We start from the raw sequence: 23475 nt of genomic DNA, 5'->3' as shown, positions 1-23475 counted from the left end.
TCCTACACTCCTCCAGGCATCCTGGAACTGGATTATTTCCACATTGATATTTAGTGCTTTTATGGGAGAGCTTAGAGGGACATCTTTGCACAGCGACACCTGGTTTGGTGGGTTTAGGGCCCATGGAAATGACGCGGACACATCCTAGTGTGATTATATTTACATTGTACAAATGGAAGGATACCCCCGCAGTTAATTAGTGCTTTCATTACCCTTTAATGTCTCCATTTCTGCATAATACCATAGACAGTCTATTTGAGAAGGCACAGAAGTAGGAAATTCTTCTGACCAAATGTGTAAACTAATGGTTTTTTTTTCTCTTCAGCTTTATAAAGAAATTGAAATCTGCCCAAAAATCACAAAGCACATCCAGATGGAGAAGGGAGGCAATACCTCGGAAAGCTTTGGTACGTTTCCCTTGTCATTTCATATTTGCTTTAACATTGGCAGCAGTATCACTGTTACTTGTTGAATCAGAATAAAGCCATCATCTATCTTATCTATCTATCTATCTATCTATCTATCTATCTATCTATCTATCTATCTATCTATCTATCTTATTATCTGTGTACCTATCTACCTAACTAACTCTATCTATCTTTATATCTATTATCTATCTATCTATCTATCTATCTATCTATCTATCGAACAATCTATCTATTTATTATCTATCTATCAATCTTTTTATTATCTGTGTACCTATCTACCTAACTAACTCTATCTATCATTATATCTATTATCTATCATCTATCTATCTATCAATCTACCTATCTACCTATCTATATCTATCTATCATCTATCTATTTATTATCTATCATCTATCTAACTAGCATCTATCTATCTGTCTGTCTGTCTGTCTGTCTGTCTGTCTGTCTGTCTGTCTGTCTGTCTATCATCTATCTATTTACCGTCCATCTATCTGTCTTTTATCTATCTTTATATCTATCTTCTATCTATCTATCTATCTATCTATCTATCTATCTATCTATCTATCTATCTATCTATCAATCTATCTATCAATCTATTTATTTATTATCTGTGTACCTATCTACCTAACTAACTCTATCTATCTATCTATCTATCTATCGATCTATCTATCTATCATCTATCTATCATATATCTATCTATCATCTATCTTTGAATATTAACCCCCCTCCAAAAAAAACAATGCCACTATATACAGAATGGCTCATAAACAACTAGTACCTTATACTTCAGTGGCACCTTGCCAGAGCTAGAGTATCCCCATAATGCCATTGCATAAGAATAAGCACATGGAGTATTCTTATTTCAAATTTAATAATTCTCAAGATAGGGCTATTACACCATCTAGTGGCAAGTTGTGCTCCATAACAGAACACAGACTTATGCGCACTGACTGTATTGAAAACTCATTTGTGTCTTTCTATACAAGTCTATAGGAATTTCTTTAAAACCAGTGATACAAATGATTTTGCATGAAAATCATGTATTTTTTAAACGTGATTAAAATGTTTTTCCCATCTTGCACCTTTTGCCCAGGCTACAGCCTGGTCCTAAATTTGTGTCTTTGACTGACTGCAGGGTTTAACGTTTCTTCCTTTGTTCCCTTGATTTAGGATTTTCCCTCTCTGCAGTGGAGGAAGATGGAAGGCATCGCCTTTATGTCAATAATGTTAAGGAGTCGGGCTTGGCTTATAAATCAGGTAAATCCATTTGCAGGGGGTGTGTACTGCAATATATAATGCGCATGTAGTAATTCCCTATAACTGATCCTTTATTCATGGAGTAATTATATACACGCGTGTTGGAACATGTATGCACACCTATTATGGGTGTGGGCGGCAGGTAGTACATTTTGGTTATGGAAACAGTGAATCCCTTTATGTCTCTATTGGATCAAGGATCTATGCCTCTTACTATGCCCCTTTGCCTGCACCCTATTGATCAATTCACAGCTGCTATACATTTTAGCACATGCAGCAGTTTTATGTAAACGCTCCCAGTTTTCCTTTACTGTTTCCTCTGCCTCCTACTCACTGCCAGCCGATCAGTCACGTGACAACTGCCACTCAACGATGAACATCCCCACTGTAATTCCTTAATAATAATCCCAACAATCCAAGTAACATAAGTCTACTTTATGCTAAAGTGTAATATATAGTATTCCTTGTGGTTTCCATTCTCTTTGTTTTCTGTAATTACATTGGCCTCCCTTATCCTGGGCCATTGTGATGTTGCTTTGCTTAGAAAATGAAGTTAGTGAGTAGAACATCTGACAATTCCCTGGTCACTTCTAAAGGGAGCCATAGACATTACAATTACGATCTTTCCAGGAACGATTGTTTGTTTCAATACACACAGATAAACAGTGAGAATCAATATAATTCCACCTGTATATGACGATTCAGCACTAACAAAGGCCATTGTTCAGGTGCCTTCAAAGGAGGGCCGGAACTAGGGGTAGGCAGAAGAGGCACGTGCCTAGTGCGCAAAAGCAGAGGTGCGCCAGGTAGAGTCCTGCGCGAAATTTGATAAACCCGACCCGTAACCCGCATACTTACCCGCTTTGACCCGCAAGTACCTTATCCGCAACCCGATCTGCGACCTGCTGACCATCAAGAAACAGGAACTGCTGTCATTGTAAACTAAAAGTGACATCATTAGAAGTTGGCTGATCAGAAAAAAAGGAGTAAACAGGAAGTGCTGTCGTAAACTGGAAGTTGCATCATTAGGCGTGATCAGAAAAAAAAGGAGTAAAACTCGCTATTGAGAAGACCCGCGACCTGCAAACCCAGAGAACCGCAGACTTGCGTCTATACCCGCTCTCGAAACTACTACCTGCAACCCACAGGGTACCACAGGTGTATGCGGGCAACCCGCGGGTACCTGACCCACTGCAGGACTCTAGCGCCAGGCACGTACCTGACTCCTTCCTCTAGTTCGGACCGATGTGGTAGCAGTTTGTGGGAGTGTGAGTTCTTCGGCGCATGCGCACTCACGCATCCTCTGCGATTGCACTCTTCCGTGCATGCCCTCCTGCTTCCTTGCTGCGCAATCGCACTTGCGCACTTCCGTGCACGCGAGAGAGGTGGGGGCGACGTATTGCAGACTTGGCCCAGCACTGCTTCAAAGGCTCCCGATCAAAATTTTCCAGCCAGCCCGATTGTCAAACCAACCGATATTCAAGTCTTCTGCCAATATGGGACGGCTTGTCTCCATCGATACAAGCACCGAACATCGCACAATTTTTTTTTTTAAATGATATCGTTGCGTCTATGGCCACCTTAAGCAGTGCAACATTACAAGATTTTTCGTACATTTTATTTTCTACTGTGTCCAGTTGGCCAGAATGACCAGCAGGTGGCGCGATTGTGTCAAATTCATTATATTAGCAGTTTAAATAAAACTACGAAAATCTTGAAAACTAGAAAAAGTCGTCAGTTGCATTAGTGCTGCAATAAGTATTATACACATTTTCTTTATTATCTTTATTTATGTCAATATTATCTTTATTTGTGTTTCCAGGCCTGAAAGTGGGAGATGAGGTGATGGAAATAAACTCCAAGCCAGCCCGTGAGCTGAATTCTTCCGTACTAAAACATATCCTGGGCAAATCGTCCTTATACCTGACTGTGCGCTCATGTCCAGACGCAGGAGACAATACATGTTCCTTAGAGGCCCTGCCACGCCGCTCAGAAGCAGACTGCAATGACTTTCTTCTGCTCAATAATCGAGGTAAGGAACTTTTTTTTAAAATAAACTTTGTGATTGTTTGATAGTCCATTCAGCCCTTTCTATTTTGCCATTGATCCACGTAGTGGAGGATTCGGTGGTAGATCTCTCTTCTGTATAATTCTGTAGCCAGAAAACCGTTGCCCTTAATGTGCTATTCCCATGCACTGGCATCATTACTCCTGGGTCCTTCCAAGCTTTTTTCTGGTGCCATTTACACAGTAAGCCAAGAGCAGCCAGACAGGAAGAGTTTAATGTTTAAGGAAACCATTAAAATTATAGATAGCATAGTAGAAGTGTAGCGCAGGTTCAGGTAGCCCAAATGGCATGCGATTATAGAAACATAATGATGTCGTCTGAGCATCTATTGTCATCATTGGCTGCTCCATATCAGGGAACCAGTGATAAGGGGTACTGACACTCACCAGCAGGGGTCACTGTGGCTCTGTCTTATCTGATCAGGGATGGCCGCAGCCCTATGCACAATAAAATCAGCTCTCTGCACTCTGTTGCTAAATAGATCCCAGTTCCCATAAGATGACTTATTTTGCAGTCTAGTTATCTTTATCAGAGTGTATTCTGTCACAGTGGCACAGATTCTATCTGTATACAGATAGCTAGAATCTCAGCTGCCATAAAGCAAAGCAGGACTGCTGCTTACAGTGGGGATCAGATAGGATCTGTGCAGCCACTGGGACAGAATGCTCTGTTATACAGATAGCTAGAATCTCAGCTGCCATAAAGCAAGGCAGGACTGCTGCTTACAGTGGGGATCAGATAGGATTTATGCAAGCACTGGGACAGAATACTTTCTCATTAAAATAGCTAGAATCTCAACCATAAATCAGAAGGGTGTCAGATAGTTTTTTTGGGTGGAGGTTCTGCTTCAGGAGCAACGGTGAGTCATGGCCATTAGGTACATTCTGGGAGTATAATCATAAAGACTCTGGAAATCATCCTGTTGGCTAAAGCCATCGGCTTGGCAATAATGAATTAATTAACATGTCATAACTCCAACTTTAGAGCAATAACAGGTAATAACATGTTTCATTGTGTTCTGCAACCTACAGGCCTCGCTTATTATATCTACACCAATACACCCTTTTATTGAAGTATATCTCTCTATTTATTTATTACAGTATATTTCTATATATATATATATATATATATATATATATATATATATATATATATATATATATATATATATATGTATGTATGTATGTGTATGTGTATATATATATATATATATGTGTGTATATATATATATGTGTATATATATATATGTGTGTGTGTGTATATATATATATATGTGTGTATATATATATATATATGTGTGTATATATATATATATGTATTGCAGTATATTTATTTATATATATTTATTGCAGTATATTTCTTTATATTTATTGCAGTATATTTATATATATAAATATATATATATATATATATATATTTACTTGACTATTTACTCAGCGGTGTGAGTGTAAGAAATGGTAGCTTCCTAATTGTTATTGTAGAAAATATATGCACAGTGGAAACCATTTGCTCTGGTGATTCAGCAGCCCTTTTATATGTCACTGTACATGTCTTAACAACAAGGTTCCAGCCCTTTCAAGTGATCATATTTCTGTCTGTCAGGGTCCTGTTCTTTGTTTGCAGTTGCACAGTGGGATGAGCTCCGTTCTTTAAAGGCTAAATTCCACTGTCATTGCATCACTCCCATTCGCTCAGTAGTAACCCTCTACTGTAAACGATAAGGATATTGTAAGTCACTTCAGAATTCTGTGACCATATAAAGGCGCAAGGCAGGGAACTCTGAGTATCACTCATGTAATGTTATAAGGGATAATGTACCCCCTACTGTAAACGATAAGGATATTAGTAGTGACTGAGGGGTTCTGTGACCATATAAAGACACAAGGCTGCAGGCTGAGTTATACAGGGAACTCTGAATATCACTTATGCAATAAGGGATAATGTACCCCCTACTGTAAATGATAAGGATATTAGAAGTCACTGAGGGGTTCTGTGACCATATAAAGACACAAGGCTGCAGGCTGATTTATACAGGGAACTCTGAGTATCACTCATGTATTATAAGGGATAATGTACCCCCTACTGTAAATGATAAGGATATTAGAAGTGAGTGAGGGGTTCTGTGACCATATAAAGGCACAAGGCTGCAGGCTGAGTTATACAGGTATAATACACAAAAGCCATGAATATCCTGTAAATTATATCCTTATAAACGGTGAGTTCTGATGTCATCAGTTATAAACGGTGAGTTCTGATGTCATTTCTGTCACATGACTCATTGAAATTTGTGTATTATAATAAATAAAGTACCCCCAGTTGTAAAATATGAGGATATTAGAAGTTACCTCGGAGTTCCATGACCTGTATAAAAACACTCGGCCTTCGGCCTCGTGTTTTTATATGGTCATGAAACTCCTCGGTAACTTATAATATCCCTATATTTTACAAAAGGGGGTACTTTATTCACTATATAATGTATCCCAAACACGCAGCTGTAATATCGCTACACTCCATTTATAATTACATATTTTACAGCTTCTATTATTCAAGGCCATTGTATTGTATAAAATCATTAGAATTTGTCGCATAACAATGTGGAGGGGTGATTCTGAATTGGCCAATGACTACTGCCCAAAACCTTAACAAAGGGGGTTTATTACCTACTGTAGGCTTGTTTTCCCTTTTAATTGTTCAGGGCTTGTGAGCTGACAAGTTATTTGAAAGTCGAAATAACGCACTTGCTGGGCCAGTGATTATACAGTGTGACTAGAACTTCCCTTGAACAAGTTTTAATGGGATACAGGGGGGGCCATAGATCAGTTGTAAAACCCCTGATGGGAGTGTCGTGCAAGTAACCTTGTTGCAGATGATTTCAGCAGGATACAGATAGGCCAAATTGCTCCTTATGGGGCCATTTTTTTCTACAGTTTGGGAATCGCGTGGCTTGCCCTACTGAAAACAATGGAACTTATTTTTAGCTCACTTTGAGTACTGAGAATCATTCATGTAGGGCAACCATTCACCTTCTTTATGTGGGTCACTTGGGAGAAACTTGCTGCCGGGCCTCTATATGAACACATCTTTCCACCACTTCTGCTAAGTGATCTATTGGTCAGATTGAGACGGAGTTATTGCTGTGAATTACTAAAGATGGCGTATGTTTTATTAGGATGTTACTAAACAAGTTCTTTTCATTGAATTCATTCCATGGTCTAGCATGGCTAATTGGTTATTAGCACGTTCGGCATGGCTACTTGGAAACCAGTGTAATCTTTGGCTGGAATGTAAGGGTCAGGGCACACAGGCAGATTCGGGGAGATTAGTTGCCCAGCGGGGCGACTAATCTCCACGAACTGCCTCCCTGCTGGCTAAAATATAAACCACCGGCGGAATGGCACTCGACACGATTCGTTTTCCAAAGTCGCCCGAAGTTTCCTCGTCAGGCAACTTCGGATTTACATTTTAGCTGGCGGGAAGGCAGGGGAGGCAGTACGGGGTTAGTCGCCCCGAAGAAGGGGAGATTTGTCACCTGGCGACTAATCTCCCTGAATCTGCCTGTGTGCCCTGACCCTAATTCTTGGCCTGTTAGGTAAGAACCTGAGCGTAAGGATCAGTGATCATTCCTTTAACTTGTTCAGTCTAGACCTGTTCAGCGTTGGCTGTCTCATTGACTTTAGTGTATGGCTCCCCTATCACCTCCTACTAACAGCCCCTTTATCTGTGCAGTGTGCAGCGAGACAGACAGCTGCAGCGAGACAGCCCCGGAGGAGATTGAAGTTCAGCTGGATACGCCCGACGACGACGATTCCATTAACAAAGTAAGTTTTACATTTTTTTCTTATTTTTTAACATTATTTGGGCGCAGAGATTCTGTTCTGTGCTGGGTCAGTGCCAGTTTGGGCAGCACCTCTTATTAGGTCCCATTTTAAATGCTCAAATGGATGGGGACGTTACCGGACACATTCCACAAGCAGATAACAGATAAGCTCTGTAGTATATATAATGGGATTCTTCAAAAATGATCTACTGTGTATCCTGTGCTTGAATGGCTGCCCCCATGGCTACACAGCAGCTTGTTTTATAAACTATAGTAATATTTATCTGTAATCTACTGTGTATCCTGTGCTTGAATGGCTGCCCCCATGGCTACACATCAGTTTGTTTATATAAACTATAGTAGTACTTATCTGTTATCTACTGTCTATCCTGTACTTGATGCCTGCCCCCATGGCTACACAGCAGCTTGTTTATATAAACTATAGTAGTACTTATCTGTTATCTACTGTGTATCCTGTGCTTGAATGGCTGCCCCCATGGCTACACAGCAGCTTGTTTATATAAACTATAGTAGTACTTATCTGTTTTCTACTGTGTATGCTGTTCTTGAATGGCTGCCCCCATGGCTACCCAGCAGCTTGTTTATATAAACTATAGTAGTACTTATCTGTTATCTACTGTGTATCCTGTGCTTGAATGGCTGCCCCGTGGCTACACAGCAGCTTGTTTATATAAACTATAGTAGTACTTATCTGTTATCTACTGTGTATCCTGTGCTTGAATGGCTGCCCCCATGGCTACACAACAACTTGTTTATATAAACTATAGTAGAGTTTCTGAAGCAAACACACCAGTTTTCTTTAAAACACTTTTTTGGTGTTAATTTTCCTTTTAAAGCCAAGTGCAAATAGCTGCTATGCTAAATGGCTGGTAGTCCTGGCAGAGGCTCAGTTCAGTAGTTATTGCTTGGGAAATACAACCATGCATTCTACCATTTTTCTCTGATTTGATCACCAGAGGGCACTGTTTAATTGTTGTCTTTGCATCTAGTTTCTTGTTGTCTGAACAACAGTGATATAACGGTAGAATCATAAACAAGATAAATCATTATTATCATTTATACGGTGCTGACATATTCAGCAGCTCTTAACAGAGATTATACATGCCCCAGTGGAGCTGACAATCTAAGGCCCCGATCATGTTCACACACAATAGGGGTAGTCTTTGGAGTTTGGGAGGAAAGCAGAAAACACACAAGTATGGAAATCAAAGGGAATGGAAACCTTAAATTCAGTTAATTAGAATGTCTGGTTTAGCTTTTTCCACATTACTTGGCCAGTAGTGAAGTGCAGGCTGGGCGGGTTTACCCGTGGCTTCGGGCCGACCTCACTGCCCCATTTGCTGACCCGTTGATGACATCACAAAAGGGGTGGGTAGGCTTGTGCCTATAAAACCAGAAGTCGCAGTTGGGGAAAGCAAGCAGAAGAACTCAATCCGAACCCGGCCGCGACCTCACACTTGCCGACTTCCGGTTTTATAGGCGCAAGCTTGCCCGCCCCTTTTGTGATGTCATCAGTGGGACGGGGCAGTGCGGGTTTATAAAAGGAAGCCAGAAGTCAGGTGTGAGCAGGCGAGGACCGGGTGCGGGTCGCGGTTTTTCTCACACATCACTATTGGCCAGGGATTGAGGTTCTGTGAACTGAGTTGGTTAAAAAGTTCTGTTTAATTTATTCTGACATTCTCCCCTTCCAAATGAAACCCCCCCGTTGGTGCAGTCAGGCACAAGGCACCTCTAGAACAGCTAATTACTCGTAATTTATCCTTTAATAGGCGAGGATTAAGCTGCACAGAGCTGATTTAATTACTAATGTGAAAAAAAAAGGCGCTTGAGAGATCCTTGATTATGGCTGCTGCCGGGATCGCTGCTCTTTGAGATGCCTAAAAAGGAACAAATTGCAGCTTTGCAGAACATTCCCGGATAAGACGGGGTTACTAGAGCGCCCGGGGGGCACATACACGGCTGGGAACTGAGAGCTGCAGCATATGGTGTCGTATGTTGTTTACAATGCGTTTGATATAGGGCTGTGAGATAGGGGGATGCACGGAAAGAGCAGAGACCTTTTTTTATAGAAGGTTATCACTGTGGGGAGGAAGGAAAAAGCTGTCTGTCTTTGCTTCCTGCTTGTTAAAGGGAAAGGAAACCTCCACTTGTTCTCATTGCTAGAGAGACAGTCAGGGAGGAGAGACTCGGGGAAGAGAGAGCTCCAGAGATGAACTTCTGTCTCTAACTTTGCACAGTAAGTAAATGAGAAGCTTTGGACTGTGCCGCTGCTTTAGGGCACTCACTATCTGCTGCCTCCCCTTTACCCCTACATCTCAATTATTCTTACACCCCTTGGGAAAAAGGTTTACTGCCAATTGGGCAGGTTCAGGTTGAAATTTGGGGAGACCATTGTGAATATTCTCTTGGAGTGTACGGCAGCTGTGGGTTTGGCGCGCGTCCTACAATGACAACATTTTATTGTTCGCATGCAGGTTATAGTTTTCCTGCCCAGCACATCACTAGCGGAGATATTTTGGGTTGAAATAGGGGAAACTGGTTGCTGTATATATTTGGGCTGTGCCAGGGCCGATCCTGGCCCGTCCACTGCTTGAGGCAGCTTGCAGTTGCTGCTGCCCCCCCTCCCCCCGTGTGCTCACCTTTTTGTGCCGGAGGGGCTCCACGAGGGCGACAGAGAGGACCAGGACGCTAGTGCAGAGAGCATAATTGCACTCTCTGCGTTAGAAGAGCCGAATTTCCGGTTTGAAAACCAGAAATTTGGCTACTAAAGTACCAGGAGAGCCATTTTTGCTGCCGCTGGTAACTTGAGGGGCGCTGCTGCCTGAGCCGTGATTCTCAGGTCGCCTCATTGGCGAAGCGCCCCTGGGCTGTGCACTAGCGCAAGATGAAGGTTGACTGATATAGTAGGAGAGAAGGGTGGCACTAGGACTGAAGGACAACAATAACACCCAGGATGTAAATTGGGGCCCTCGTGCAGGGATAGGAATCACAAGACACCTGCTGGGGGGGGATGTTTGTGCGTTCTTACAGGCCCCCTGCACTAACACTCTGCTGTACAACTTGATAAAGCATTTTTTTTCTTTTGTGGATGGTGAACTAAAGCCTAACTAAAGAAGTAGCTAGAAATGTTGTACATGATGTTTTGTGCTTCTGTACCAGCCCAAGGCAACCACAGCCCTTTAGCAGTAAAGATCTGTGTCTCCAAAGATGCCCCAGTATCTCCCATCTTCTTTTCTGCTGATTCACTGCACATGCTCTGTGCTGCTGTCACTTACTGAGCTTAGGGACCCACTCACAATATACAGTAAACATAGAATAGAAATGTCACAATATAAGGCTGATTAGTAATTAATACACATAATTACTATATGGCAGCACCGAAACCAGTGCAATTAGCATCAGAATTTAATAATCAGCCCTGTAGCATCAGCTTATATTACAGGGGAAGCTCATTTTCTGCTGGATAATTAGTGACGAGCCCTAAGTTTAGCTTCTCAACAGCTGCTCAGAGCCCACTGAGCATGTGAGTGTCACAGACACTTTCCAAGATGGCGACCCCCTGTGACAAGTTTGAAGTCCTGGATCATTGCTGCTATTGACAAGCTGATCTTTAGGCTGGTGCAATAAGTTAATTTTTAGGGTTGAGTTCTACTTTAAAGGCCAAGTAAAGTCATAATCGCTGGAGGCTAAGGATTTGGCGCCCCCCCTCCCCATCCACAAAAGAAAAAAAATGCTTACTTTCTGCCACTGGGATATTTGCTCTGGGAGTGCCTTTCTGCCATCTTTGCTCCGTTACCCAATGATCCCTATTAGCAAAACTAGTTCCTATGTATGCCTTGTGTAGGTGATGTGAAGTTGCACTACGTATGCAGGAATCATTGGATAGTGGAGCAAAGATAGTGGCATAGTAAGTATTTCAGACTGGTGGCATCTCCACAATAAGGATCTCCAACCTGGGCTAAAGAGAGAGCATTTTTTATGACTTGTCCTTTAATCAGAGTGCTTCCAGCTGTTGAACTACAATTCAGTTGTGTGTTAGTGTGACAGTGCCAGTGTTTTTCCTGACCAGGCCGGGTTCCAGGCTTTTCAGGCCGTTCCTTCCAGATCCTGGGCAGCCTCACGCTGGATGCAATGTATTCTGTTTATGCCTCAGAGCCTTATCTTTTTGGCTCGGGGTTAGCGGCAACTGTTCTCCCAAATGGAGAGCCTGTTTCTCAGATGGTTCCTTTGTCTCCTATTGGCTGAAGTGCAGCAGATGTAGGAGGGAATGGGAGTGAAGTGCTTGACGGCTGCTCCGCAACATGAATCAAGGTGCACAGTGCAGAGCAATCCATTCCGTATGGGCTGCGCCGAGCATTCTGGCCTTTCTTTGCAGTAAGTTAATAATACATTGTTGTGTAGGTTATTCCGAGGCAGCAGTAATGTAATGCACCCAGGGGGGCTTCTCTGACAAGCAATCACCCGTCTGCTTCCACTTGGATAAATACGGCCTTTCTCTGAGCAATTCTTTCAAGAGAATAAGAGGCAGTTCCAGTCTTGCTCTTTAGAAACCCATGGAAGCATTAAGAGCTGAATGAATGGAAGAATGTTCTTGTGTGCATAACCCTCAATTTGCAAAGCTCCGCTGCAGGCTGCATCAAGTTCTATCTTGCCTGCCGCACCTTCCCCGAGCTGCAGAGATCCTACAGAATAGCCACTCGGGCTCATTGCCACCCTGCTGCACTGGCACAGCGCTAATGGATTCCTACTAAACCTCCAGGTAACAAGATTTGCCAAAGGAGCTTCTTTGGGGGGCTCCTTTAATCCCCCCTTGTTGGATGGATATCCTGGGCATACGGTTTGGGGAGGGCACAAAGGATATTTGTTCCGGACCCACAGCTGGTGGGGGTTATTGCCATCTTCATCTCTCCAAGCCGCCTTCTTGTCTTGGGAGCTGAAAGGGTTAAAGCAAGGGTATTTTGGAATGCAAAATTCTGTAAATAACATGTTTTTTTGTGCATATGTCACAATAATGAGAGCATCCTCTTTGCTTGTTTTTTGTTAGTACTAAGCTCATTGCTAGGCTCTAGACTGAGGATGCTGGGAGTTGCAGTTTTCGTGGTAGGGCCCCAGGTTTGTGTATGTTACAGGCAGATTAGTAGACCCTAATTGTAGCTGCCTAGCAATGGCTGTAATTGCTAAAGAGCAAATACAATATGTCAGGCAATGGCATGCGTTTTTTTTCCCTAGGGACGTAACTTGCCCTTTGATTGTGAGGTTATTCTTAAACTTGCCTATAAAATGCACACACTGCTCCTCTTTCAAAATTGTTATACAGGTATGGGACCTATTATCCAGAATGCCGGGACCTGAGGTTATCCGGATAAGGGATCTTCATCCCTTAAGTCTACTAGAAAATCATGGAAACATTAAATATACCCAAAAGGCTGGTTCTGCTTCCAATAAGGATTAATTATATCTCAGCTTGGATTATGTACAAGCTACCGTTTTATGATTACAGAGGAAAAGGAAATCATTTTAAGATATTATTCCAGATACTCCGGATAACGGATCTTTCTGTAATTTGGATCATCATACCTTAAGTCGACTAAAAAATCATGTAAAATAATCCCAATAGGCTGGTTTTGCTTCCAATATAGATTAATTATATCTTAGTTGGGATCAAGTACAAGTTACTGTTTTATTATTACAGATACTCCGGATAACGGATCTTTCTGTAATTTGGATCTTCATACCTTAAGTCTACTCTAAAATCATGTAAGCATTAAATAAACCCAATAGGCTGGTTTTGCTTCCAATAATGATTAATTATATCTTAGTTGGGATCAAGTACAAGACAGTGTTTTTATTATTACAGAGAAAAAGGAAATCATTTAAAAAAAAATTGGAATATTTCATTATAATAGAGTCTATGGGAGACGTCTTTCCATAATTCAGAGCTTTCTGTATAATGGGTTTCCGGATAATGGATCCCATACCTGTATATGGCAATGGAGGGTCTGCTTCCTTTGGGGAGTCCCAATGTGGCCTTCATGAATCGATGGGTTAATCTGACTTCTTTTCCCAAAAAGTTTAAATATGGCAGTGATTATAAATGATGATTAATGGCTTCCCCCCGATCTGTATTTATTCATGTATCACTCTGCGGGGTTTGGGGGTTCAAAAATACCCCCCCCAGTTGTTTTTTTGGGGACAAATGCCAAGAGCCAAGTGAATGTCATTTATATACTGATATATTTATTCACTTGGAATGGCAGATTGTAAGCTCTTTTTGGCCAGGGCCTTTCTTTTTCTTGGAGTGGGTGGTTTTTTTTGTATGTAATCTGTGGAATATGCTGGGTGCATTATATAGTGAATAAAGTACCCCCTCTTGTAAAATATAAGGATATTATAAGTTACTGAGGAGTTTCATGACCATATAAAAACACGAGGCCGAAGGTCGAGTGTTTTTATACAGGTCATGGAACTCCGAGGTAACTTCTAATATCCTCATATTTTACAACTGGGGGTACTTTATTTATTATAATACACAAGTTTCAGTGAGTCATGTGACAGAAATGACATCAGAACTCACCGTTTATAACTGATGACATCAGAACTCACCGTTTATAAGGATATAATTTACAAGATATTCATGGCTTTTGTGTATTATAAACATATATACAGTATTATAATAATGTTAGAAGTGCTGTAAGCACACGGGTGATTATTGTGATGTTTGTATAGAGGACTTGGTCCTTTGTTTTGATTGGGCCTGTGCATATATTATAGGAGTCCTCCTGTTCTCAGATGTGCTACTATGGCTCCACTAACATGGCTTCACTTATCTCATTTGCTCACGATCTTTCCCTTCTTTTAAACTCAACGACTCCCCCGTGTTGCTCCTCTTTTGCACGCAAAATGGGCCAATCAGTGCAATAAAGGGGTTGTTCGCTTTCCAAACACTTTTTCAGTTGAGTTGTTTTCAGATTGTTCTCCAGAAATATAGACTTTTTTCAATCACTTTCCATTTTGAATTTTTTTACCGTTTTTTCCCCAAAATCTATGTTAAAAGTTGAATGTCCCTGTCTCTGGTGTTTGAGTCTGGCAGCTCAGTAATTCAGGTGCAGACTCTGAACTGTAACAATTTTGCAACATTGAGTTGATACATTTCTCTGCAGCATCTCTGGAGTATCAGCAACTATTGTATCAATTCTAACAGCTGCCTGTAATGAAACCCAGAGATTCTGCTCAGCAGGGACAAAGATAAGAAATGGATCAATTAAATGTATCAATGTGCAAACAGACCCCCCCTCCCAGAGCTGCTTTAGATTTAGAAAATTACCTTGAAACTACCTTGAAATTAAATATCACTGCATTCTGCAACAGGGGCTTGAGTGCACATTTAAAGGGATACTGTCATGGGAAATTTTTTTTTTTCCCAAACGAATCAGTTAATAGTGCTGCACCATCAGAATTCTGCACTGAAATCCATTTCTCAAAAGTGCAAACAGATTTTTTTATATTCAATTTTGAAATCTGACATGGGGCTAGACATATTGTCAATTTCCCAGCTGCCCCAAGTCATGTGACTTGTGCTCTGAAAAACTTCAATCACTCTTTACTGCTGTACTGCAAGTTGGAGTGATATCACCCCCCCCCCCCAGCAGCCAAACAAAAGAACAATGGGAAGGAAACCAGATAGCAGCTCCCTAACACAAGATAACAGCTGCCTGGTAGATCTAAGAACAACACTCAATAGTAAAAACCCATGTCCCACTGAGACACATTCAGTTACATTGAGAAGGAAAAACAGCAGCCTGCCAGAAAGCATTTCTCTCCTAAAGTGCAGGCACAAGTCACATGACCAGGGGCAGCTGGGAAATTGACAAAATGTCTAGCCCCATGTCAGATTTCAAAATTGAATATAAAAAAATCTGTTTGTTCTTTTGAGAAATGGATTTCAGTGCAGAATTCTGCTGGAGTAGCACTGTTAACTGGTGCATTTTGAAAAAAACATGCTTTCCGATGGCAGGATCCCTTTAAGGATCAGGAAACATTAGTGATGGGATGTTTGTGAAGATTCTCATTCATCCAGGTCATGGTATATCTATAGAAATAAGTAAAATCAACTGGACTTGCTGTGTTTTTGCCTTGCAGACGTTTCACCAGTCTTCCAACTGGCTTTCTGTTTTGGCATCTCTCCCTGGATGGTTTAAAGGATATGTAAACCTTAATAAGTGAATGTTAAATTAACGAGAGGGCTATTCACAGCACTTTTGTAATTTGCATTCATCATTTATTTTCTTTTGATTCCAAGATATTAAGGGATACATGTGCTGTTAACATCAATGAATTTTGTTACAACAGCGCCAACTGCTGGTCAGTTCCTGACCATTCTGACCACCAAGTAGTCAAGGAAGTTGTCAGGAGAAAAAAAGAGGCTGCTCTGATGTTCTGCTTAGGAAAGATTTGAGAAAGGTTTTAAATTTTTATTTTAAAGGTTTACTTATCCTTTAATAACACCTCAAAGCTCCAATCTTGCTAATACAATCATCACCTAACTTAATAACATCATTGTGGATTATGATAAACAGATTATGCTGATTGGAGCAACATTCCAGAGTATTCCCGAAGAAAGATCCTATTTACAAGTTATTCTGAATTGAGAAAAAAAAAAGTTGACTTATTTCTACAGATATTAGTGACTGAAGGACCTCCGACTGGTTGAGCTGGATTATTTACAGATTCATTGACCAGCTTTGTTCTTGGACCCACCAGTTCAGCTGGCTAGAATTAGCTAAAACATGTTCTTCACCCCTGGCTCATTTCCTGAGAGCATCCCATGATAGATTCTTTTTTAAAATGTATATTCATTTGTCTCGATAGGAAATGGTCTGTCTGTGCCAGGTGCTTCTACCAGTATATGAAAGGTTTTCAGCTGTTTAGAACTACAACTCCCAGCATTCCTGGGGGATTCTTGAGTTGAATGCAGTCCCCTTTATCCTGCAGTCAGTTCGGAGCTCCATAGCCGAGTCCTCGGATAACTGCTAGAGACAGGGTCAGACTAGAGCCTTGGGGGCCCACCAGGACTGCAGCCGAAGGGCCCTTCTTGTAGTCCCTGGGGGGGCCCCCTCCTGATGTCTGATTCCCAGGCCTGCGGTGCACGAATATGCGGACATGGTGCGATGCGCACACATGAGCAAATGCAGCGTGCAGGTTTTTTCTTTATGGGACAGGCAATGGGAGTAGGTCTGGGCCGGCGGGGGACCATGAGGGCCAAGGCCCACTGGGTTTTTTGCCCATGATTAAGTGCCCTGGTGTGTATGAAACGCGTAGGGTGGATGTAAAATAAAGATATATTTTTTAACTTAAAACTTTTCTGGTCCTGTGGATCCGTTTGAGTGCCGGACAGCCCTGTTCTTTATTCGATTTCTCTGGCGTGCCGCTCCCTATAGCTGGGGGTCTGGGGCTGGTGCACCAGGACCACATCTACTACTCGGTGAGATATTTACAATATATTCTGGGCCACCTTCTCTCTCTCTAAACATTGCAATCCATTATCCGGAAACCCATTATCCAAAAAGCTCTAAATTACAGGAAGGCCATCTCCCATAGACGCGATTGTTTCCCCAACTGATCCTCCTTTAATCCAGAAAACTTTAGTCAGGCTCTTCAACAGTTAGTAGAGTAGCCACATCTGTACCATATAAATTGAAAAGGACTGGAGAGCCTTCCAGTGTGAGTAAATGTAGTTTAAAAAAGATAGAAGTGCAGGACAAATCCACGGCAGTAGTCTGAGACTACTTGGGGAGGTGAATATCACTTGATAACGGGCCTAGCCCGAAACATGTAGTGTGACTTTGGATATTCACCTCCCCAATAAAATGATTATTTTGCAGTCTCAGACTACTGCCGTGGATTTGTCCTGCACTTCTATCTTTTTTTTTAACAATTAATTTACGGTATCGGCACAGGATACCCTGCAGGGCGACCAATAAAGCAATTGGTATCGGTGAGCTGCAGTTCATCTTATACATTTTAGTAAATGTAGTTTACACATAGTGCTCAAATAAAAAACTACATTTACTCACACTGGAAGACTCTCCAGTCTTTTTCAATTCATCTCCCATAGACTCCATTTTATCCAAATAATACACCTTTTTTTAAAATGATTTAATTTTTCGCTGTAATAATAAAACAGTACATTGTACTTGATCCCAACTAAGATAGAATTAATCATTATTGGAAGCAAAACCAGCCTATTGGCTTTATTTCATGTTTATATGATTTTCTAATATACTTAAGGTATGAAGATCCAAATTATGGAAAGATCAGTTATCCAGAAAACCCCAGGTCCCGAACATTCTGGATAACCGGTCCCATACTGTATTACCTTTTCCATAGGGGATTATAACACAGTAGGAGGGCTATGGGAAGGGATAATGAAGCTTGTGGCCAGTCACATTTTAGACAGTAGCACCTTAAGCATTTCTAGAATTTCACTCTGTGGTGGGAGTTCAAAAAGAAAATAAAAAATATAGCCCCTTCTTAATATTTCAACTAGACAAATATAATAGGTATATATATAAAAACGACATAATACTGAAGCTTTTGTTTTCTCAGGATTCTTAGATCAAAACATCCAGCCATGATAACGCATATATGTTCAGAAAACCGCTTTACCTGTTTTGATGTTTTTATTTGAATTCATGGAAATGATACCCCCCTCGCTCACCGTCATGGAATTGTCACTCTCCCCCCATGCTGTCGGTGCTGTGACACGTAATAAATAAGGAGGAGTTAATTATACACATGGGAGGATTTACTCCCACTCTCCCTCCCATTGTGTAAACACGTAGATCTCGGGCAGGTGGGAGGAAGCGCACAAATATACATACAATTTCAACTTTCCTTTCCATGTATTCTCCTTTAAATATTCCATAAAGTATTAGGACTGTGCCAAATACATCCCTTTTTAGCATATTTAAATGTTCTCATGTGCCTTACCTATTGCTTTTAATTATTCTCCTGTAAAAACACCTTCCAACTCTCCCGTTTTTCACGGTACAGTCCCGATTTTGACAGCTCAAGCAGCCCTCCCAGATTGTTACTGAAATGTCCTCAACTTTCTCTTTGATCTCCTGCACTGAACAGCCGGAAAAAGATACAATGTTTCTAAAACTTTTGGCAGAGAGCTCAGAATATGTGGCAGGTGCACTTAGATACTTTTGTATCAAAGAAAAGCAAAGAAACAATTGTAACAATTTAAGATAAGAAGGTCTCTTGGGGTGACATGCAGCTTAAAGGGAAATTCACATTCATTAGCAAAACTGTAATAACACATAAGACCTGACCTTAAAAACCACAGAAATGTGTTCAGACTTTAACCTGCCAAATTTTGTAAAATGGCCATAACCTGGTTGAGGGCAAAAATATTTTCTATTTCCAAAGACAAATACAAAGAGAAGCATTGTTATGTAAAAGCAATAAAGATGAGCCCCTTGAGCTGATGTACCTGCGTGGAATTCACTGGGAGGGGGTTGGCCAAACAGAGACCAACATCAGCAGTCTTACTTATCCTAGCAACTGGGTGGCAGCATAGATGGCAGACCAAAGACCTGCAGTATACTCCTCCTTCCTTGGACTGATGACCCTGCCTGGAGCAAAGCAGTTCATGCATTAAAGGGACGCTGGGCAAACAGGAGGGACCAACGTGAGTGGTCTTATTTATCCTAGCAACCAGGTGTTGACATAAATGACAAACTAAAAACCTGTTTGATACTTCTTCATCCTTGGACTGATGTCCCTGCCTGGAGCAAAGCAGTTCATGCACTAAAGGGAGGCTTGGCAAACAGGGAGGGACCAACGAGAGTGGTCTTATTTATTCTAGCAACCAGGTGTTGACATGAATGACAAACTAAAAACCTTTGTGATACCCCCTCTTCCTTGGACTGATGTACCTGCCTGAATTAGAGCTGTTAATGTTCTGGATGAGGGTTGGCCAAACAGGGAGGGACCGACATGGGTGATCTAAAGGTAGCCATATGGTTGAAGATCTGCTCTTTTGTTGAGGTCACCTGCTCCTTTGTTGAGGTCACCTGCTCCTTTGTTGAGGTCACCAAAGGAGCTGAACTTTTCACTAAAACAGCCAACAATCTGATGACGATGACAAAAAGAATGCAGGTGATCAGAGTAAGGACTGTATCAACAAATCAATGTGATCCTTGCACCGGCTGGATCTTTAAACCTGTCCCAATTAATATCTGTTATCGGTCCTACCCATCGGAGGGCCCCATACACAGGTCGATAAACTGCAGTTTCGGTGGGTTGCCAGCTTTTGTTGGCCACTGTATGGCCTCCTATACTTACCCTAGCAGTTAGGAGGAGACCTGAATGACAAAGGAAAGACCTCTATAGGATGCTCCTTCATCTTTGGACTGATATCCCTGCCTAGAGCAGAGCAGTTAATGACATTGGTAGGTGGTTGGTCAAACAGGGTCAAAATCAACCCAAATGTGAGCAATGACAGGTCGATGTTAATTGATGTCACTGCCTGAAAATACATTGCATTTTGGCCATCGTTGGACCCAACTGTCGATACCATAGTCATTTGTTATATAATCCCCCATTCTCTGGAGTGTCCAAAACCCAAAGAATTCCATGCATGATCTCTTTTATTTAGCATCACGCCTGTATTAATTCTTGTTTATAGAATCCCCGGGTGCCGGGTTCCTAAGGGCTCAGCGTAGCTGCGATGTTTAAAAGCCAAGTTCCTCGCCAACGCAGTTCAATCTTTATGATTGCCATGGATATTATAATCTAGAATGCCAAGCGCAAGATTGTCAGTCAATGTGAAAACAGATTTTCTATTTTTTTTTTTTTTTTTTTTTAAAAAGTGGGATAGTGGATTTTGTAGCAATGCATCTATTTGTGACTTCCAGATTCTGTTGATGTATATAATCATGTGTGGTACCGGGAGTTCTGTTCTACAGCAATCTGGTTGCTAGGTTACGTAGTGCCTACACGCAGTTCTTATATCCTGAAGAGCATAGGATATAAAGGCAGGGGACTCTTAACAAGCCCCACATAGTCTCTATCCAGTTCCCTGCTGAAAGGATGGCAATCAATGTCATACTGGGCTGTACCAGCTTCATCCATCTGTCCAACGTTCATCCCATTTAGACACTTGCGAGGGCAGATAAGAGCACATGCCTAGTAACTGTTTCTTGGAAACTGAAGAGGAACATTGTTGAGTGTTTTGCAGTGCTCTTGATACCTTTATGGAAAACTAAATCCCTAGAAATACTGTATTTGACTTACTGTACCAGCTCAGTGGATCAGCAACCCCTATACTGTATAAAGGTGGCCATAGACGTAGAGATTCTCTCGTTTTGTCAGGCTGATCCGATATACGATATCTCCCCGATATGCCCACGTTGAGGTGGGCGATTTTGGGCTGATCCGAAAGTGGGCCCAACGATCGGATCATAATGCATCTGATAGGGGCGGTCGGATCATGGGAATGCATAAACGCACAGATGCGGCCGCGATTCAACGGGATTTTTTAACCTGACAATCGAGGTCTGGTCGACTTCTGACCCGATATCAATCGAGGAAGCCCGTCGGATGGCCCGACACACGGGCCAGTAAGCTGCCCACTCGGTCTGTCAGCAGCTTTTATCATCCCGTGTATGGGGGCCTTAAAGGGATCCTGTCAAAGGAAAACATGTTTTTTTTTTGTTTTGTTTTTTTTGAAACACATCAGTTAATAGTGCTATTCCAGCAGAATTCTGCACTGAAATCCATTTCTCAAAAGAGCAAACAGATTTTTTTAAATTCAATTTTGAAATCTGACATGGGGCTAGACATTTTGTCAATTTCCCAGCTGCCCCCAGTCATGTGACTTGTGCCTGCACTTTAGGAGAGAAATGCTTTCTGGCAGGCTGCTGTTTTTCCTTCTCAATGTAACTGAATGTGTCTCAGTGGGACATGGGTTTTTACTATTGAGTGTTGTTCTTAGATCTACCAGGCAGCTGTTATCTTGTGTTAGGGAGCTGTTATCTGGTTACCTTCCCATTGTTCTTTTGTTTGGCTGCTGGGGGGAAAAGGGAGGGGGTGATATAACTTGCAGTACAGCAGTAAAGAGTGATTGAAGTTTATCAGAGCACAAGTCACATGACCAGGGGCACCTGGGAAAAGACATGCCTATGACTAAGTATCCTCGGATACGAAACGCGTAAGGTTTATTGTTTTAGCTGTTCTAAATAAAGACTTTTATTATATCGATTGGCCCATGGAGTGCGTGCTTCTTCGCTATCTGCACCTGGGAAATTGACAAAATGTCTAGCCCCATGTCAGATTTCAAAATTGAATATAAAAAAATCTGTTTGCTCTTTTGAGAAATGGATTTCAGTGCAGAATTCTGGAACAGCACTATTAACTGATTCATTTTTTTTTTTTTTCCCATGACAATATCCCTTTAAGTAATGATCCCGTGATCCCGACCTTCAATGTTGTCCATAGGAGTTTCCCATTTTGGATGTTGCTAGGCAGCCTTTTGTGTGCCAGGGGCACTGCACATGCTCAATGGGCTGCTGTTGAGATGGAGTCATCAGGAATCAGCAGAAAAGTATATGGGTACTGGGGGCATCGTTGGGGGCAGTGTAGGACTGGAATGCCAGGGGCCCACCACAAAACCGAAGACAGTGGGCCCACTTTCCAAACTATCCTCTCCTCTCATCATTTAACCTCTTTATTTTCTTAGTCTTTTATATCTACTTACTATACTCTAGTCTTTCAATATTAAGCCTATTTTTTCCCATGAGGAAATCGGGAATCACCATGAAATAGGTTAAATGTTTAGAAGCAAGAGGGACCACTGACACCTGGGCCCACCGGGAGTTTTCCTGGTATCCCGGTGGGCCAGTCCGACACTGGTTGGGGGCATAGATCTTTACTGCTTGATCATCTTTGTTCCCTAATCAATGTATTCTCTTCACTGTCCTTATGCCTAAATCTGTATCTCTGTCATTTTAATGTGTTCCATTGCCTCTTTTATTGTCTATAAAACCTGTGAATGTCGATATAAATACACCCGTTTGTGCACATTATAATTATACAGTACACACAAACCTGTGTATAAAGGATTAGTCACGACTTTTCTAATATGGGTGTTATTATTCCCCCCCCCCAGTTGTTTTTGCCGCTCGCATATCTGCGAGCTCGGCTTTTGCAAAGTGACAAGCACATCGGTGTTCTTCTTTCTTATGTAACATCAATCTCCTTTCAGAGCACCGAGCAGGTCGCTGCCTTCCGTTGCAGCCCGCATGAAATGAATTCTCCCGACTCCTGCCTGACTCCGTCCGAATTCACGGGGCCGCAGCTCGCCACCATGAGACAACTGACAGATGCCGATAAACTGCGCAAGGTCATCAGCGAGCTTCTGGAGACAGAACGCACATATGTTAAGGTATTTATATATCGGAACAGGTGCTCTTGTGATTGCTAGGTGGCCTTGCAGATCCCTCATTTTCTTTCTATATCCATATAGGATTTAAACTGTCTCATGGAACGCTATCTGAAACCTCTGCAGAAGGAGACATTTCTCACCCAAGATGAGGTACAGTCATTTCTGCTCAATGATCTCAATGCCCTTTCCCTTTGTCATAATAGAAGAAACCCCACATGCCTGATAACCCTTTGTTCCCCACAGACACTTGCTTAGTGTTCCAGGCAAGAGCAGAGCCGACACACTAAGTACTGGGAATCCGATCTTTTATGGGGCTTAATTAAAAGAGCAGTAAATGTATTTTCACCGAATTGGCTTTGACAGTCGGCCAAGTCGGCAGCTTCTGTTTATTTTAGCATCGCAATTAAAAATCAAAAGAGCATTTTTTACGGGG

The 23475-nt window shown here is 41.8% G+C and overlaps 1 protein-coding gene across 2 annotated transcripts in view; it reads left to right on the top strand.

Moving 5' to 3' along the window:
• The first annotated feature begins 9446 nt into the window (after window positions 1–9446).
• Window positions 9447–23475, top strand: part of LOC121400406 (T-lymphoma invasion and metastasis-inducing protein 1-like) — a 37412-nt gene continuing 23383 nt past the window's right edge. The window contains exons 1-3 of one of the 2 annotated variants that reach the window (XM_041583396.1): window positions 9447–9827; window positions 22863–23042; window positions 23124–23192. In XM_041583396.1, the coding sequence (XP_041439330.1) occupies window positions 22905–23042; window positions 23124–23192 (207 nt within the window). In that variant the 5' untranslated portion in view covers window positions 9447–9827; window positions 22863–22904. Of the gene's footprint in view, window positions 9828–11688; window positions 12351–22862; window positions 23043–23123; window positions 23193–23475 lie in introns of those variants that run through there. The other variant, XM_041583395.1, reaches the window with a different exon arrangement.

The sequence above is a fragment of the Xenopus laevis genome, chromosome 2S (assembly GCF_017654675.1).
Source record: "Xenopus laevis strain J_2021 chromosome 2S, Xenopus_laevis_v10.1, whole genome shotgun sequence".
Lineage (NCBI taxonomy): Eukaryota > Metazoa > Chordata > Amphibia > Anura > Pipidae > Xenopus > Xenopus laevis.
Note: the sequence above shows the minus strand (reverse complement) of the source record. Positions and strands in the feature narration are given on the sequence as shown.